At 42.1% G+C, this 19,995-nt stretch overlaps 1 protein-coding gene across 1 annotated transcript in view; it reads left to right on the top strand.

The window, feature by feature from the left end:
* Positions 1-19,995, top strand: part of SLC35H1 (solute carrier family 35 member H1) — a 96,991-nt gene that overhangs the window by 28,715 nt on the left and 48,281 nt on the right. Inside the window, exon 3 of the mRNA XM_082272919.1 lies at positions 8,251-8,401. Within this exon, the coding sequence (XP_082129045.1) occupies positions 8,251-8,401 (151 nt within the window). The remainder of the gene's footprint in view (positions 1-8,250; positions 8,402-19,995) is intronic.

Raw genomic sequence — 19,995 nt, 5'->3', positions numbered from 1 at the left:
GAAGTGGACTTGGTTCAAGAGCTAACACTCTACCCAGCAGACTGTAACATTACAGCAGACATAGGAGGTATAATCCTACCTTATGTGCAGTGTATCTCTGTAGATCCATATGTCACCTCGTAGCAGAGTGCAGGTGGATGTGCTGGGAAGACGATATCGGCGGTCCGCCGCCATTTTGCCGTAGACCGAATGCATGTATGTCCTCAGGTCACGCCGGCCGCCATGTTTTTGGAGTCTTATGTCTCTTCTATGGGGGCGGCCATGTTTTGTGAGCCCAGCTACCTCGTGGAGGGCTGGGAACGCCGGAAGGCGTACACAGGGGGCGGAGCCACGCCTTCTGCCCGGGAAAAAGCAAACAGCTCCTTCCAGTCTGTGTAAGACAGACGCTGACTGCAGTTTGTTGGAAACTGCACTGCATCGGTTGGTGAGCCTTGGGGGTCCCTCTCTCTCTCTCTGGGATCGAGAAGCAGGTACTCTGAGGGGCGCTATTGCGCTAGGGGGAGACACACAAAAAAAAGAAAAAGTTTTTTTGTTTTGCTGGCAAAGGTGTCCTGTATTAACATGGACCCTGCCACTCATGTATCTCCTCCGGATCCCCTCGAGGGGTCTGCGGGATCCTCCAGCACCCCATTGACAATTGAATCTTTGTCAGCTATTATGGAAACTTTTGTGTCCCGGGTGGAAGTGGCTTGTCAGGGACAGGGCGCAAGAAAGCGACCCCCGCCTAACCCCTTATTATCTGAAACCTCGGATTCAGACTCTGAGCCTATTTCTGCAGTTGCAGGTACTTCATCTGGTATTGGTGTCTCGGGTCCTGTCTCTTCAGACAGTGAGGAGGATGTTTCGGCATCCGCCATAGCCCGAGAGGAAGCGTTGGTAAACGCACTCATTATATCTGTTCAAGAGACTTTAAGGTTACAGGGTATTCCATCAGAAATAGCTGAAACTGAGATCCCTTTTGGGACTAAAAAACGCATCAAAGTGGCGAAGGTTTTTCCATTGCCCAAATGTTTTGGCAATCCAATCGAAGAAGAATGGCGTCTGCCAAAACGCACTTTTAATATTTCTAAACGCATTGACAGGCGTTATCCGTTTGAGGAAACCCTTATTAAGAAATGGACAGATGGTGGATTCACCTATTGCTAGATTGAATAAAGCCACGGTTATTCCTTTAGAAGACGCTCCGTCTTTTAAAGATCCAGTGGATCACAAGATAGAAGCTATGTCTCGCACCATGTTTACCTTGATTGGATCAGCTTTCAGACCAATAATTGCTATTGGTCTGGTTTCGCAGGCTGTAACTGAATGGACCAAGTGGTTACGCCGGGACTTAGAAGAAGTCCCTCAGGCGGTATCAGATTTGTTGGAACAAATGATACAGGGGTTACAGTTTGTATGTGATGCGGCGTTAGACGCCACTCCATTAATGGCGCGAGCATCAGTCTCAGCAGTGGTTCTCAGGCGTACACTGTGGCTAAAAGGTTGGTTAGCCGACCAAGGTTCCAAAAAAGCATTGGCTAATATCCCCTTTTCAGGAGAGCGTCTATTTGGAGCCAACTTAGATGAGATCATTAAGGATCTCACCGGTGGAAAAAGCACCTTTTTACCGCAAAATTTTAAAGGTAGAGGAACTCGTCAAAGACGAGGGCCTTCTTTTTCTGCTCACAAGAGGTTTTTTCGTCCAGCGGGTGAAAAAACTAAGTCCTCCAAAGCTCCTGCAGGAGGCGTCAGGGGTCGTTGGTCGGGCAAGCAAAAGCCCGCCCCCTCCAGACCTGAAGATAAACCATCCAAAGCCTGAAGGTGCGCCCCCACCCATAACTGGGGTGGGGGGACGTCTTCGCCGGTTCCCGGATCCATGGCTTTCCAGAATCCCGGACAAATGGGTTTGCGAAGTCATAAGGTCAGGGTACAAGATCGAGTTTCGATCTCTCCCACCGGCGCGATTCTTCCCTTCCAATATCCGTCTATCCGCAGATCGTTTAGAAGATCTGCGGAGAGCAGTCACAGATTTACTACAACAAGGAGTGGTAGTCCACGTTCCTTGGACAGAACGGTTTCAAGGGTTTTATTCAAACCTGTTTACAATACCCAGGAAAGAGGGCAAAGTGCGTCCAATTCTGGACTTAAGAGCACTCAATTCTTTTGTCAACATAAGAAGATTCAGAATGGAGTCCATTCGCACGGTAGCAGCCTTCCTGCATCCAGGGGATGTCCTAGCGTCCATAGACATCAAGGACGCCTATCTTCACATTCCCATTTTCGCAGGACATCAGCGTTTTCTACGCTTTTCCGTAGAGGAGAACCACTATCAGTTTGTGGCGTTACCTTTCGGTCTCGCCACGGCTCCGCGGGTCTTCACAAAGGTGTTGGCCCCAATGTTGGCACTTCTGCGCCAAAGAGGTATATCGATTCTAGGTTACCTAGACGATCTTCTGCTTCATGCAGAGTCTCCTCAGACCTTGCTACAAAACATAGAAATTACTATGATTTCTTTACAGGAATTCGGGTGGCTGGTGAACCAGCAAAAGTCATTTCTGGTTCCCACCCAGAGGCTCGAATATCTGGGTCTAATTCTAGACACAGTCAGGACAAGAGTTTTTCTTCCGGTAGGGAAACTCCGAAAGATTCAATCAGCAGTCCAGTTGTTACTGTCCAACAGCTGGTCTTCCCTTCGGACTTGCATGAGGGTTCTGGGGTTGATGGTGGCTTCATTCGAAGCAGTCCCATTTGCCCAGTCCCATACCCGAATTCTTCAGCAAGAGATTCTTCTCAGATGGAATCGGAATCCGGAATCCCTGGACAATCAGATACGATTGAGCAAACAGACCAGAGAGTCTCTGGTTTGGTGGCTTCGGTCTCCAATGCTCAGCCAGGGAAAGTCATTTCTGCCAATATATTGGACGATAGTGACCACGGATGCCAGTCTATCCGGATGGGGAGGAATTCTTGGTCAGTTATCTGCCCAGGGACTTTGGTCCCCGGAAGAATCCAGGTTACCGATAAATGTATTGGAACTGAGAGCGATCAGACTTTGTCTGATTCACTGGACCGAGCAGCTCCAGGGCAGCCCGGTTCGGATCCAGTCGGACAATGCCACGGCCGTGGCTTATGTCAATCACCAGGGGGGCACCAAGAGTGTCCGAGCGGCCAAAGAAGTGGCTTGCATTCTTCGCTGGGCGGAACGATTTGTTCCAGCAATCTCTGCGGTGTTCATTCCGGGGGTGGAGAATTGGCAGGCAGATTATCTCAGCCGTCAGACCCTGGATCAGGGGGAATGGTCCCTCCATCCAGACGTTTTCCACCAGTTGTGCCTACGGTGGGGCACCCCGGATGTGGATCTGTTGGCTTCACGATTCAACAGGAAAGTTCAGAGATTCGTGGCTCGCTCCTGCGATCCTCTAGCAGAAACCGCAGACGCACTGATCGCCCCGTGGGGGCAATACCAGCTAATATATGCCTTCCCTCCTCTCGCGTTACTGCCAAGACTTCTACGCAGGATAGAGGAGGAAGGAATCCCAGTAATCCTGGTAGCTCCGGACTGGCCTCGTCGAGCTTGGTACGCCGACATGGTCAGACTGGTGGCAGACGTCCCATGGAGACTTCCTCTCAGGGAGGATCTACTGTCTCAGGGACCGATCTTCCATCCTGCTTTACGATCGCTGGCTTTAACGGCCTGGCTATTGAGACCCAGGTGCTGAAGGACAAAGGTTTGTCAGCTTCAGTTATTCCTACTCTAGTTGAAGCAAGGAAAGCGACTTCCAGAAAGATTTATCATCGCACATGGAAGTCCTACATTGCATGGTGTGAACCTTTGGGGTTCCGTCCTCGGTCTTATTCGATTAGTCGAATATTGGCTTTTCTGCAACAAGGGGTTGAACAGAAACTGGCCTTGAGTACTATCAAGGGTCAGGTCTCAGCATTAGCCATCTTCTTTCAGAAGCCTTTGGCTACTCATTCCTTGGTGTGGAGCTTCATCCAGGGGGTGCGACATCTGGCTCCGCCAGTGCACGCGCCGTTACCCCCCTGGGATCTTAATTTAGTATTGTCGGTTCTTCAGAAACCTCCCTTTGAAGATATTAGGGAGATTCCTCTACCCACGTTGTCCCAGAAGGTGGCCTTCTTGGTGGCTATTACTTCTGCACGCAGGGTGTCAGAACTGGCCGCATTATCTTGTCGTTCACCATATCTGGTGGTTCATAGAGATAAGGTGGTTCTTCGTCCGAATCCATCCTTCCTACCAAAAGTGGTTTCAGAATTTCATCTGAATGAAGAAATTGTATTACCTTCCCTGTGTCCTAAGCCCAGTCATCCTCGGGAGTTTGCTTTACACTCCTTGGATGTGGTCCGGGCGATCAGGGTATACTTGAAAACGACAGACTCGTTTCGCAAGACGGATTCACTTTTTGTGATCCCAGATGGACCCAAAAAGGGGTTGCCTGCATCTGCCGCGACCATTTCCAGATGGATCAGACAGACGGTAGTGCAGGCTTATTCTATTAAGGGTCGGGAGCCCCCGTTCCCTGTTAAGGCGCACTCCACTCGGGCACTTAGTGCGTCTTGGGCCTTTCGCCATCAGGCGTCAGTGGTCCAGGTGTGCAAGGCGGCTACCTGGTCGTCGGTGCATACCTTTTCTAAACATTATAAAGTTGATGTAATGGCATCGTCTGATGCCTCATTTGGCCGCAAGGTTTTGCAGGCCGCAATTTGAGGAGACCAGTGGTCTACCTCGAGGGTTTTTTCCGTTGGAAAATTTTTCTTTAGTCTCATTCTTTGTTTATAATGAGCCTTTAAAACTTCTAGTTTGGCACCGGTTGGGCCTTCTAGATTGGATTTGATTTTGTCAATCCCACCCCTCATTTGTGGCACTGCTTCTGGATGTCCCAGCTCTTGAGAATCAAGAAGACTACGTCTGTCAATGAGCGATAGAGAAAAATGGATTTTTGAAGAACTTACCGTAAAATCCTTTTCTCTTAAGCTCATTGACAGACGTAGTACCCGCCCCTCTATCATTGAGTTGGGTTGGGTTAAATTCTCTGTACTGCTTTAAACAGAACTGATTCCCTGTAGCAGAGAGAGGGAGGATATACCCTCAGGGACTGCCCCTAAGGTGGAGCCAGAACGTTTTGTCTTTCTGCCTAGTCCTACTCCTGCGGAGACAACATAACCCAGCTCTTGAGAATCAAGAAGACTACGTCTGTCAATGAGCTTAAGAGAAAAGGATTTTACGGTAAGTTCTTACAAAAATCCATTTTTATCATTTTCCTTCCACTTCACAATTATTTGCCACTTTGTGTTGGTCTATCACATAAAATCCCAATAAAATTCATTTACTTTTTTGGTTGTAACATGACAAAATGTGGAAAATTTCAAGGGGTATGAATACTTTTTCAAAGCACTGTATATTTGTGTTTTTTTTTTTTTTTTTGACGTGTACAGTCTTCAAATTACAAACATTTTATTCACCACAAAAGATTTCCAAATCACCATGGGCTACCTAACAGACTTGCTTTTCAGTTCCCTTTGACTAAATAAAACTTTGAACTTAGCCATATGATAGGGGATGGGTCACTGCTCTGAGTTCTGTAAAAAAAACTGACTTTTAGCATTGTAATAGCAGATATAAATTTAAAGCACTATTAACCACTTAAGGACTGCCTGCCGCATATATACTGCGGCAGGCAGCCCCTCCTGTGCGAACCGACAAAGGGGTACGTCGGTTGTGGGGGGTGGTGCTAGGGGGCAGCCCCTCCTGTGCGAACCGTCGTAGGGGGCGTCGGCATCAGGGACTCCAATGCAGCGGGCAGGCGGCTCCGATTGCCGCCTGGCACCCGTGATCGTTCCCCGCTGAGAGAGGACGGGCAGCTGTTGTAAACACAGCTGATCATTCTTCTCTCCGAAATGATCACAGAGCTCCTGTGATCCTTCTATCACAGGTCTCTATGATTATTTCACAAGTCCCTCCCCCCACAGTTAGTAAACACGCCCCTAGACTTACATTTAACCCCTTGATCACCAACTAGATTAACCCCCTTCCCTGCCGATGTCATTATTACAGTAACAGTGCATATTTTTAGCACTGATTACTGTAGTAATGTCACTGATCCCCCCAAAAATGTCAGTTAGGGATCCGATCTGGCCACTGCAATGTCGCAGTCCTGCAGATTGCCGCTATTACTAGTAAAAAATAAATAAATAAAAATGACATAAATCTTTCCCCTAGTTTGTAGACGTGATAACATTTGCGCAAACCAATCAAAATACGCTTATTGCGATTTTTTTTTTTTTTTGACCAAAAACATGTAGCAGAATACAAATTGGCCTAAAAGGATGAAAAATGTTGATATTAAAATTTCTTTTGGGGGGAATGTTATATAGTAAAATGTGAAAAATATATATTTTTTTTTTTTCAGAATTGTCGCTCTTTTTTTGTTTATAGCGCAAAATATAAAAAACGCACAGGTGATCAAATGCCACCAAAAGAAAGCTCAATTTGTAGGAAAAAAAGGATATCAATTTTATTTCGGTACAGTGTTGCATGACCGCGCAATTTTACGTTAAAGTAATGCAGTGCTGAATTGCAAAAAATGGCCTGGTCATTAAGGGGGCAAATCCTTCCGGTCCAGAACTGGTTAAATCCATACGTAAAACTCTATAACTAAGCCTTGTGGGTGGGGCAAAATGCATCAGAGAGTGTGGCTATTGGGAAGAAACCTGGCTGATGCTTTTTCTCACTTCCACTGCACTTGGAGCCACCCGGTGTGCGGCGTTCATCTTCTATTCATTAAACTGCTTACTGCATTGGCTCATACGTCAAGCACCCTTCTTGAGTGGAATACCAGAGCCATAGCATCCGCACTTTGAGCTTGCTTCTTTACATATATACAAATTCATTATATTGCAGCTTAGGTAAAGGAAAACCCAGGGGCATTTCAAACTACATGAATGCATAAATGCAATAATCCGTTTTCCTGTATGTCTGGAGTTCAACTACAATCTTGATGGTCTACTCTTTAAACTATAATCTGAGTTTAAAGCTGCACTAAACATTGGCTTACTTTGTCACCTCCCCTTTTGCAAATGCTAAACATGTTTATTGTTTTTCTTTTGTTTCTCTTTTTTTTTTCCTTGGGAAATTTTGGTAATTCAACTGAAAATGCAGTATGCACGTGGTTGAAAACCGAAAATGACAATTTAAAAAAAAATATATATATATTTTTATATATAGTTGTATTATATTTGATATTATATTTGACTTTTTAATTATTATGAATTTAAATGAATAAGGATTTATTGTCGGCCATTATTGGCACCTTTAGCGCATTACAAAAGCTCAAGAAAAATGTAACCCGTTAAATTCTATGTATGTCTTGACACTCGTCTGTTGCTCTTCCGTTGTGGTGTTAAAAATCTTGCAGGCTGCATTTTTGGTCAGTTAAAGAAACCGTACCAAAAACGCACCTCCCTGTTGAAATGCATTGAAAACACAGCAAGAACGCATCAATATTACATCTGTGTTACATTTTTTTATGCAGGTTTTGAGTCGCATGACCTATGAACAAGCCACAAGCACAGTAAAATCGCTGCAAAATCATGCGTGTTTTTAGCGCCATTATCGGCAATACACAATGCCGATAACACCATTTTCAGCCGATTAGGTTTTTAGCCGCCAAAATATCAGGGCATCTCTATAAATTTACTTCACTTCTGAGTTTCTGGCCTAAGGCGGGCCCCACTGCCTCCTGGGATTGCTACGTCACAGCTATTCCAGGAGGCAGTGCGTTGGTAAGCTGGAATGTGTGCACGTGCGCACCAATTCCGTGTTGCAGTACAGTGCCCATCTACCAGAAGCTGGCAGCATTTGTGCAGATGCGCTACCGGTCTCTGACAAGCTCCAAATGCCTAGAAGAGAGTTCTGTTTTAAAATCCATATCAACCAGATTTCTCAGACTGTCAGTGTGTTCCTGTATAGGATTGTAGCTTGCTAAACGTGTGAAAAATTCCATCTCTGGCATTTGCAGAGGGTGGTGCTCAGAACCATTGAAATTGCTGACTCCTGGTATTTAGGGGGTATAATGAGCACTGCGACATGCTGCAAAGGTGAGTGAGAGTATGCACATTAGTCACTCAGCAGGCTGCATACCTGGGTCAGTGTAGATGCAGCATTTTCAAGTTTCACTAGAGTATACTGTACAAAACAAAAAATGCGTTATGATTCACATTTCCCTTCTTGCTTTATTTTCTTTGTTGCAGAGATTTCACTTGCCTCTATTCATGACTCTTGTGCATCTGCTCATGATTTTCATTATGTCAGCGGCAAGTCGGGTACTGATGACATGCTATAGCGGCCGTGCACGCGTTATCCTACCGTGGTCAGACTACCTAAAAAAAGTGGCCCCTACAGGTACAGGCAACATTCTATTCTTTGTTTAGTACCATATATTAGTCTTTGGTTCCTGATTCAATGTTTTTATTGAAGGTTAACCTACAAATAGGTAACAGTACAGTCTTTGGTTTCATGACATTCTAATATTGCACCTACTCTCTGGGTCTGGGTTTATACCTACACCCACAGCTTGCTACAGTTCATAGGAGTGTGCAGCCTATTGCATTAGGGTGTGCACCCCAAAGCTCCAACACATATGCGTGTGTGACATATTTACCGGCCTTTTCCTCACTCTCCATCCTGAAACAATGGGGGGGGGGGGGGCACACAGGGGGACTCGGGCAGCAGGAAGAAGAGTAACAGGGACAGGAGGGGTGGCATATACCCCTGTATTTTCTTCCTGTGGCAGCTGAATGGCAGCGAGAGGGAGAGGTGGAGCAGCCTACTTTCAGCTGCTGCAGGAGGAAAATTCAGATCGGTTCCACTAAATTCCACCGCCGCGCCTCTCCTGTCCATGTTCTCGGGGTCGGCAAGGGAGGATTGTGGTTTACCTGCCCGCAAGTAGATCACGATTGAAGGGTTGCCAACCCCAGGATTAGGGTGTGTCCAGGCACACCTTGCACACTCCTTGCGCACGCTTATGCTACAGATACAGCAGCTTAAATCATATGCAGGTTTTCAAATATTCCCTTAGAGCAAATAAAGGCTAGCATGGCAATATCATGCATGTCTGGTGCACAGCTTAAATCCTTCAATAGTGCATAACATCCATAAAGCCAACATTGGCAGCACTCCATACAAGTCCAATGCAACTTCTTTATTGATCACAGAGAAAAATAAAGCAGAGAAGTTTTTCAAGTCAATCCTGGCCCTAAAGCTGATTTCCAATCTGCTAATAATTTGTCTTCCCTGGTTCCTCCCTCATCGACATGCTAATCAAAATTTAAAAGAAAACCTCACAGCTTACATGCTATACCTTCTTTTAGACCCAGTAATATCACTGGGTTTCTTTGCTTCTCTCTGCTATGCAATGCATGCAGATCATGGTTGGTGGGAGGGGGTTGGCAGGGGGCTGTGCAGAGCATCCTGAGAACATTAGCACTGTCAGAATAGTTATACTGCTCTGAATATAACCGTGTCTATTTATGTCAATAAGCAAAGATCTGTGAGGTAGGAGAATCTCAACTTATTTCCACAAATCAATATGTAGCGAATTCTTTTTCATTGATTAATTTCTTTTTAAAAGCATATACCAATCTTAGTGAGTACTGTCTACAGTATGGAATATATAAAAATATTTATTAACAAGACATGTCTTTACAATAAATGATCAAACTTGAAATGACACAAAAAGATAACTTTACACAAAATACAAACTTAAAACAATAATTGCAATGTGATATCTGGCTCAATAATGAAAGCAAAAATAAAACAAAATGAAAGCAAGATTACCTTTTCTCCAGGTATAGCATAAACCATAGGTAAATGTTCTAAATAATCAGACCACAATTATCTGCGAATGGCGCAGCCGACAGTCACTCCACTGCAGATGGAGCGAAAATAAGCTATGCAAAACGAGAGACTAAAATCGCAATAATGCACTGAATCTGATATTAATAAAATTGTATAAAAACAAAAATTCGCTTTTTAGAGAAAAATCTACTATGGTTTATATGGCTGGGATTGTAATCTAATTAAATATGCAATATGAAACATATAACGAAGGAAATAAACAATATTGAATAAACTCAAACAACACAGCAAGGTATATATTTACCACACTTAAGATGGCTGCTAGCTTCAAATGATCATTACCAGAGTCCTCAAATGGATGCCTTCCCAAGATGGTGGCTAGTTAGGGAGGAGTTTCGTTTGGCTTCCCTCAAAGTTTCAGATAAATGATGGAGCAAGATGGAGTATGTTTAGATGAGTATATGGATGGATGTAGTAGTGTGTATGTTGTAGGTGTAATGGGTCTTGTCAGTATGTGATGTGTAATGTCCCACATCTGGGTTCTCCTTTTTATATGGTATTGAACAAAGGACTATTAAAATTACCATAAGTTAAACCCAGAGGGAGGAACATTATCCCCATTGGTTGGGATATTCTACCAATTAACTGGTGAGGTCATAGTCACGCCTCCATATTAATTAACCCAATATTTTGGTTAATAAAACTATATGATAATTCCTTTATATTCAAGATTAATTATAAAAGCAACATTAAAACTTGTCCATACTCTCAGTACATACATAAATGTCCATCTATATCTCCATCACTCATCTTGGCAATTATTGGATCTGGTAACTCCATTTATAAAGATTATATTTTTAATACAACATATATATATTTATATTGGAAAATACTGAATTACCCCGAAACTGCATTTAGTAGTATCTCCAAAGGGGGCAGTATTGTAATGTTCATTAGATTCAGTATTTAAAACATACAATAAGACCACTATTAAAGACCTCTTGGCTAGTGAAAAGCCATTAATTATTCGGATTCTGCCATTACTGTCAGACATAGTGTCTGGCTTGTAGGATTTATATTACCTTAAAAACTTAAACACAAACTTACATAAAGTGAGGTAATTTAAGTGGAATTAGTTTTACCTAAGTAAGATTTGTTATTTAGCAAGAATATAAACCCAACATATGGTATACAGATCATTTCTAAATATGTATATGCCTTACATAATATAATGACATGATTATTACTCATATTTTCTTACTTTTTTTCTTACATACGATATAACGTATCTTTAAAAAATATCGTTTAAATGAACCTAATGGAATACACTGGGCTATTGTCAATTGTTGCAATACTTACAGACAGACTGGCACTACCATTATGTCTTATCTGATGAGATGTCCATGTACCACTTATTTATACCAAAAGAAAACAGAAATATCTGATGAAATTATAAGACCCTATTGTAAGAGCCATTTTGCAAAAGAACATATATGAACTTTTATTCACCTCCAAAACAAAATCTATATGCATAAGATGGAATATACATGGCTTTTTAAATCCATTTTTTTTTCTATTATTTAATCCCCCAATAAACCTGACACACCTTGCCTCGGTACTCTTCTTAAAAGCCCGCAGCCCTAATGCAAGCAATAGGCTAGCTATTGGGAGGAGTTATGCAAATTGTAAAATGCCTTGATGGGTAGATGTCATTCTGGAGGAGTGGGCATTCCTAGGCAGGCTGCATTTGCATACAGGCGCTACCCTAGGTTGCGCTCACATGTGATGTTTAGCCTCCAGGATTGAAAGAACTAAAATCAAATTATTGAAAGGAGTAGGTCGGAAACAGTAAGACTGGAGAGGAAAGGGATACATGTCAGCCAGGAAATGTGACAGCCTCTGTCTGACTTGCCACAGCTTCTAATATACATTGTGGGAAACAATGAGTAGGTAATTCTGGTACAGAAAAGGATCCTGTACAATTGTGCAAGACTGAAGTGAAGGGAAGGCTAGAGCTCAGCTTTAATCCTAGCAATCAATATTCAAGTATACGTTAAATTGGCTCTGAACCTCCCTAAAAATTTGGGAGTGGGGCTAGACCAACCTTGGCTTTTACAGGAAAGTATCAAAGTATCATGTAAAGTCTGCACCACATATCTCCAGATCTGTTTATCACACTGACCCAGAAGTTAACTTGTTTTTAAGCATTTTTTCATCATATGCTCAATTTGTTTTGGAATTTCAATGAATATATAACTGCTTTAATTGGTGCATTTACATACACCTATCAGTCCTAACTTTATGATCACTGACAGGGTAAGGGAATAACATTGATTATTTCATTACAATGGCATCTGAAAATAGGTGGGATATATGAGGCAGCAAGTAAATATGTTGTTCCTGAAGTTGATGTGTTAAAAACAGAAAGGATAAGCATCGCAGTTTGTGGTGTATGGGACTGCGTAGTCAAAGACTGGTCAGGGTGCCGTGCTGACCTGCGTCCTCAGCCAAAATCGCCTACAATGGGCATGTGAGCAACATAATTGGATCACAGAGCAATGGAAGAAGATGGCCTGGTCAGATGAATCATATTTTCTTTTACATCATATGGATAGCTAGGTGCGGGTGCATCACGTTCCTGGGGAAGAAATGGCACCAGGATGCAGTATGGTAAGAAGGCAAACTGGGGGAAGGCAGTGTGATGCTTTAGGCCAGTGTTTCTCAACTCCGGTCCTCAGGGCACACTAACAGGTCCGGTTTGCAAGAAAACTGAAATGCATCACAGGTGATATCATTTGATGCTCAGTGATTGCAGTATTCTAGTCTGCATCTCCCCAAGGTAATACTTAAAATCTGGCCTGTTAGTGTGAGTTGAGAAACACTGCTTTAGGCAATGTTCTGCTGGGAAACCTTGGGTTCTGCCATTCATGTGGATGTTACTTGACACATACCACCTGCCTTAGCATTGTTGCTGACCAAGTACACCCATTTATGGGAACTGAATCCTCTGATGGCAGTGGCCTCTTTCAGCAGGATATTGCACCCTGCCACACTGAAAAACTGTTCAAGAATGATTTGAGAAACACAACAAGTTTGAGGTGTTGACTTGGCCTCCTCATTCTGCAGATCTCAATCCATTCAAGCATCTTTGGGATATGCTGGAAAAACAAATCTGATCCATGGAGGCCCCACCTCACAGCTTGCAGAATTTAAAGGATTTGTAACGGATGGTTTGATGCCAGATACCACAGCATACTTTCAGAGGTTTAGTGGTGTCCATGCCTCCCATGAGTCAGGGTTGTTTTGGCGGCAAAAGGGGGACCTACCCAATACTAGGTGGGTGATCATAAAGGTATGGCTGATCTGTGTATACCTGGAGTTCACACCAACAAAAGTACAAAAGCTAAGATACTGAAATGTCATCAGCACTGATGTTTGTCATGTGCTTGTGTCAATAAATGTGCTTTGAGATTTTGTTTGTTGTGTGAACAACATTCCTGCCCTAGGCTAGTTTTTGCACCCGTTCCTGCACCAGCAGAGGAAAACGCGCCGCAGCTCAGGAGATGCGTGGGGGTACCAGTAATCCTTATGGCACCCCTACGCACTGGAAACTGCTTTGCATTATGCGGTTTCCCTGCAACTGTATTTTCTGAAACCTGCGTTTTTTTACTGAACGAGCAAATGCAGCTCCGGGGAAACCGCATATATGTGAACCAAGCCTCGAGCATGCTGGGTTGTGTCCATGGAATGCTGATTATATTTGTGAAATATAAAAATATAATTATTTTCTAGGCAGGTATGAAAAGTCAGTGAAGTTAGCCAAAGAGAAGTTCTATTTAATTCCTTAAACCAAAAAAAATGTGTGCGCTCGCTAGATAAAGTAAAATACTTATATAGTCATATAATTCAGTGATAACAATCCATTTATAAAATAAAAATATGCATAAAAACCCCATTACTAAAAAAAATGTAATAATTTATATTGTAAGACTGCAGCATCTGATCACCTATCTGGGTAGGATGTGTAAACAACTGAATAAAAAACAAATATTCAAGTGCGCTGTCCGTAAAATATATAATCAATTCATTTCATATAACATAAACAAAAATGTATTAACAACACATAAACTTATTACATGTGTGTTTTTTTTTTTTTATATTTGCTCCCTGAATTGTAAAATTTAATATATCATTTCTCTGTGCTACCACAAAGACAGAAAACTGCAGCTGGTATTTTCCATGGGTTTTCCTGAAATTATTATGTACAGTATACAAATCTATGAATTTATTAAAGACAAGCTCCATGCAGTATTTAAAGTGAATGTTTTTAGTTTTTTTTTTTTTTTTAACTGTATGTATTGTATCTTTATTAAATACAATATTTTTTACCCAAGTAGATATCAAATATAACATATGACTGTCCTCTATTTGTTAGCAATTGGGTAGAGCTGTGGGCATTTTGCAAATTTTTTTATAATGTGTCCTTACCTCCTGTTAAAAAATGCATACTGGTTACAGAGCCCAGTAACTCAAGATGAAGGAAACAAATAAGATAGAGCAGTGTTTCTCAACCTTTTTTCACTCAAGATACCTTTTAAATTTCTGCACAACCTTGAAGCACCGCATTCTAAAATGTTAAAAACTAAAACTAATAGTTTTACATAATACACCAACATCCACACACACAGGACACCCAACATTAGAGGTGTTTATTCTTCCAAAGCAAATACATCTTTGCACACTGGTACTGACTAGTATCCTAGTGTTTCTCTTCTCAAATAAGGCTGCTTTGCAGGCACCTGACGTTCCCCCTATGAACTGATGATGTCATTGGTTGTTAGGACGCTGGCGCAGAAAGATTTTTAAAGATGCACAATGAAAACCTGTGGTTTTGTGTAACTAAAATGCAGGCTTCATACACCTGCTGGCTTGTCTACAGTTTGGGTAATTTTTAGGCATTTTGCCAAGGTATCCATGAGAAAACATGAAGGCACGCTAGTTTACAATGGCTGATTCAGAGCAATGACTCATGGTTTGCCTCCCTGCATGTTTTCATCCCAGGTTTCAAAGTACACCTGAGGCAGGGAGCTTCTGCATTTTCTTCACATAACTCATAGTGCGCTGGGAATCTTTTTTAGTGCATTAAATATTTACTTCCAAAACAAAGTTTTATACGTACAATAAAAAAGCTATAGGAAATCAGTTTGAAAACTTACAAAAAATAAAATCGAACTGAAACCATTAACTGCTTGCCGACCGCCGCAAGTAGATTTACTGCGGCGGTCAGCCCCTGCCAGGCAGAGTGACGTTAATTAACGTCACTAGCCTGGGAGGGTCTGGGGAGCAAACGCGCGCCCGCGGAGGCGCGCTCCCGCTCCCGCGCGGTCACGCACCCCCCCGCGCGTGTGACCAGCGGACCCGATGTCCGCCGGCCACTCGGCGATCGTCGGGGGAAGAGGGAGAATGTCAGGCAGCTTGTGTAAACAAGCTGCCTGTCATTCTCCTCGCTGTAAAGACACTGATTACACGGATCTAGTATGTAGATCCGTTGATCAGTGTCCTTACAGCTAGAGCCACAGCCAATCACAGTAAGAATCACGCCCCTAGGGACACACACAGCCCCTCCCTCCCAAATAAAGTTAACCCCTTCACTGCCAGTGTATTTTTACAGTAACAGTGCATATGTATAGCACTGATTACTGTAGAAATGTCACTGGTAACCCCAAAAGTGTCAAAAATGTCAGTCAAGGGTCCGATCTGTCCGCCGCAATGTCGCAGTACCGCAAAAAAAATCGCAGATCGCCGCCATTACGCGTTAAAAAAAAAACAACAAAAATGACAAAAATCTTTCCCTTTGTTAGTAAACGCGATAACTTTTGCGCAAACCAATCAAAATACGCTTTTTGCGATTTTTTTTACCAAACATAGGTAGGATAAAACAAATTGGCCAAAAATGTTAAAAAATTTTGATTTTTACTTTTTTTTTTTGGGGAATTTCATATAAAAAAATGTGAAAAATATTGTTATTTTTGCAAAATTGTCGCTCTTTTTTTGTTTATAGCGCGTGATCAAAAAATCGCACAGGTGATCAAATACCACCAAAAGAAAGCTCTGTTTGTGGGAAAAAAAGGACGTCAAATTCGTTTAGGTACAGCGTCGCACGACCGCGCAATTGTCCGTTAAAGTCACGCAGTGCCGAATCGCAAAATACCCCCTGGTCTTTTAGCAGGAAAATCCTCCGGGGCTTAAGTGGTTAAAGGATAAGTTCACCTTTTGTAAAAAAAATAAGAATAATAAATGCACGTCTTTTTGCCTGTAAAAAAAAAAGTGCATTTATTATTTATTTTTTTTCCAGTGACCCTGCAAAACATTGCACCTGTGATCAGCAGATTGCGGGTGCTATGCAGGGCTCTTGCGAACGTTCTATGTAAGCAGTCTGCTTGTACCTCATACTAAAAGGCAGTTACACACTGCCAGGAAGACTCAATAAACTACCTCAACAGCGCCATGGTAGTTCATTGAGAACTGTTGGTACTTCTAGTGTTCACATTCGCAGAAATAAATTAATGATTAGGCCGAGCGGGCAGAGCCCCACATGGCAATGGGTTTTTTAAAAAAAATTGTGGCAGTGAGCCGGGGGGAAAAAACCCCCCACCCGCTGTCAAAACTGGGGTGCGGGGACCGGTGCTACAGTAACATGTTACAAAAGGTGAACTTATTCTTTAATGCTAATGTTATTCAGGATACAGTAGGCTCAGTTCACTAAGATTGATGCATTATTTAATGTCCTTCCTTATTTTTTTTTGTGATAGTTTTCTCCTAAAAATGTTCAGTTCACAAACATTAAGAACACTTTGGGGTCTATTTATAAAACATTTGTTGTATGAATGTCAGAAGCATTTGTGCAAGCTGAACAAAATATAACTGTAAGTGATTAATACCTGCATCATCAACTCCATCTATTGGCCAAATTACGGTATTTTTATAGTTTTCTGAAATACCTCAATGTGAAAACTGTTCCACATTTTGGCCACTAGATGGAGCTCATAATACAGGAATGAACCTGTTCTACTCTAGAGCATTTTTTTTCCTTTTTTGCACACATAAAAAAATTGACTTTTTTGGCTTTAAAATTACTTAAAACCTCCAGAACATGTAATATATTTGAAAGCAGATGCCTTGTAAAATAAAAAGATGGTTGTTGTATTTTTGTCGCAACTGTTTATCAAACTCATGTTTTAAGGAAAAAATAAACTAAAATAAATTTTTGTGAAAACAAATATAATATAATAGCTGATTTTTTTTTTTGGTAAAATATAAGGCTTCATTCAGAGCAGTCAGTTTTTCTGAAAGGGCACAAAAAACAATAGTTCTCTATGTTCCCCGTTCACACCACAATGTGCAGATTTTTTCTGTGCAGGAATCTGCAACATGTATGCAGTTTTCTGCACAGGAAAAAAAACTGACATGACGGCAACATTGGTATGTATAGGGCGCATAACTGACGTGCATAAAAACGAACTGAAATGTGCATAAAAACTGATGTCTCTGCAAGTAAAATCTGCGTGGCTTTTCCATCAGTTTTCATGCATGTATGGTGTGAACGAGCCCTTAAAGGCGGCGTTGCATTGAGTAAATAAACATGTCAAGTTTTAAAATTGTGTGTGCCTGTGATATCACAAAAACATGTGGTATATAAAAGTCTTCATAAGCAACACTTTCAAAACCTTTACAGCTCATGGGTTTAGAGGGAATTATGGCCCTAGAATTATTGCTCTTACTCCACCATTCATGGTGATACCTCATACGCAGTCTACATACATGTGTGCACCCTATACATATGTTTGCACTTGTGGGTGTGTGCAGGGTGACAGGATTACATTTCTAAAAAAAAATTACATTGTATTATAATTTGATTTTATTTTTTTACTTTTCTTCTTTTAGCTCCCTATTTGATAACATTAGGCAGGTGACTGGTCCTCTTTTTGGAGGCATTGGGGGTCTATTAGACCCCCAATTTCTCAATTGCCCTCCAAAGCAGCTAATAAGGCATAACTTGATTAGTTGCTTCCCCAGGCACATCAGCTGAGCAATGACTGCTCTGAAACCAGAAACCCTCAGAGCTGAGAACTTTGAATTCATAAACAGCAGAGGGATTTGGGGAATTGATGTTCCTTGATCTCTTCCCACTTGCCTGAGACCATTTTTTGTGGTACTGGGCTCGAGGGAAGAGTGAGAGAGCCCTGCAACCATGGAGCGAAGGGGTTGAGCACACCACGTGCACTGTAAAAGTGATTGGGTGGCTATACAACCATCCAGATCACTTTAACATAACAGCCAGGAGGCAGCTGAATAAAACAAACAAAAGTTCATGGCTGCTACTGCATTTTGTTCAGCTTGCACAAATGTCTCATATTTTTTGACCCCTTCGTGTACAGATCTCCAATGTTTATCCCCCCACCCCTGTAGAACATATATTCTTATACCTTGTTCTTGTAGTGCGAAACCTTTTTCATTACACCGTGTGATATTCCAGTAGCTGCTGGGAGGGGGAATCATTGGGTTCTTTTTTTTTCAGTTACCAGTGAAGTAATCAGGCTTCCAGATCTACATCACTCAAGAGGCCTTTCCCTGTACACAGTGGTCTTGATTTACTAAAGGCAAATAGCCTGTTCACATTGCAAGTGCAGTTTCACTCTGCAGGGGAAATATCCCGAGAGCTTAGTGAATGAGGTGAAGCTCTGCTGACTTCCATCATCCAATCACGTGCAAGCAAAAATGCTTTTTTTTCTCTTTTCCTTTCACGTGATTGGACATTCTTTGCAAATGCTTAACCATATACGTTTTGTGGGCAGGCTTTTAAGAGTCAAGGCTGCAGCATTGTTTTGCTGGGATAGAAATCCATGTATGCCTTTGAAGAGGGTAGGGATGGTAGAGCTAGATGGAGTTCTGTAGTGCAGCATCGGCAGCCTATTAGAGGAAGTTAAAGGATGAGTTCACTTAAAAAAAAAAATAATAATAATAATAAATGCACATTTTTTTGCAGGTAAACAAAAATGCACTTATTATTTATTTTTATTTTTTAGGGACCTGTAAAGCATTGTACGCACAATCAGCAGATTGTGGGTGTAATGCTACGGTCCTGTCTGTGTATCTCTCTGCCCGTACCTCCGATACATCCAGGCAGTTACACTCTGACAGGAAGCTCCGTGAACTATCACAGCACACAACAGCACTCTGGTAATTCATTGAGAGATACAAGCTGTACTTGTAGTTTTTCCATTCACAGAACACTGTGAATGGATGACACGGCCAGGGGGACAGAGCCCCACACCTTTTTTTTAAAGTTTTCTGACATCTAGTGGGGGGGAGAAGATCCCTTGCTAGATGTCAAATTAGGGACTGGGGGGAATGCGGGGCCAATGCCCTGAATATTTGTATAACATGTTACAATAGGTTAGCCTTTATGAGCTTACTGGATGTCTGCCAGGATCATCAGGTATTTTTCTGCACTTGCATTGTTTTTAAAGGGTCAAAACATTGTGCATGTACATTGCAGAGATGTACTGCAAATGTTGTCTTTTTATTTCTTTTAATTTATCCAAACATACACTTTTTTTTTTAAATCAAGAAAAAAAACTTTATTGCGAAAAATTCACACCATTACATGCAGACAAAAAAAACAAACAAACACAAGAAAAAACTGTCGGATGGCAACATCAAGCCACATACAGTACAAAGTCCATGCCATGTCACAATCCCCCCCAAGGTTATCACATATAAGTACAGTTCGATGCACTTTAAAAAGAACATAACATATGCAAATGCAAGAAACTCCCCCCCCCCTCCCCCATGCAAACCAAGAGTTAGCAGGAGTACCTCCCAAAAAAAAAAAAAAATTGTTACAATAACAACCGGTCCAGAACTAGATCATCAGGGGCCATGCCCGGACTGTCCAACCATACACCCCAAACCTTAGCGAATTTCTGAGGCACCCCCCTGTGCTGGTAGATAACCTTCTCCATACGCAAAGTAGAAGCCATCTGTTCCAGCCACATCCTATACGTAGGTGGTTCCTGTGCTATCCAGTGTCTCAGGATAAGTAAACGGGCCTGAAAGAGTGCCCGAGTTGCGGCCTC

The sequence above is a fragment of the Pelophylax lessonae genome (genome assembly GCF_965119305.1).
Source record: "Pelophylax lessonae genome assembly, chromosome: 11".
Classification (NCBI taxonomy): domain Eukaryota; kingdom Metazoa; phylum Chordata; class Amphibia; order Anura; family Ranidae; genus Pelophylax; species Pelophylax lessonae.
Note: the sequence above shows the minus strand (reverse complement) of the source record. Positions and strands in the feature narration are given on the sequence as shown.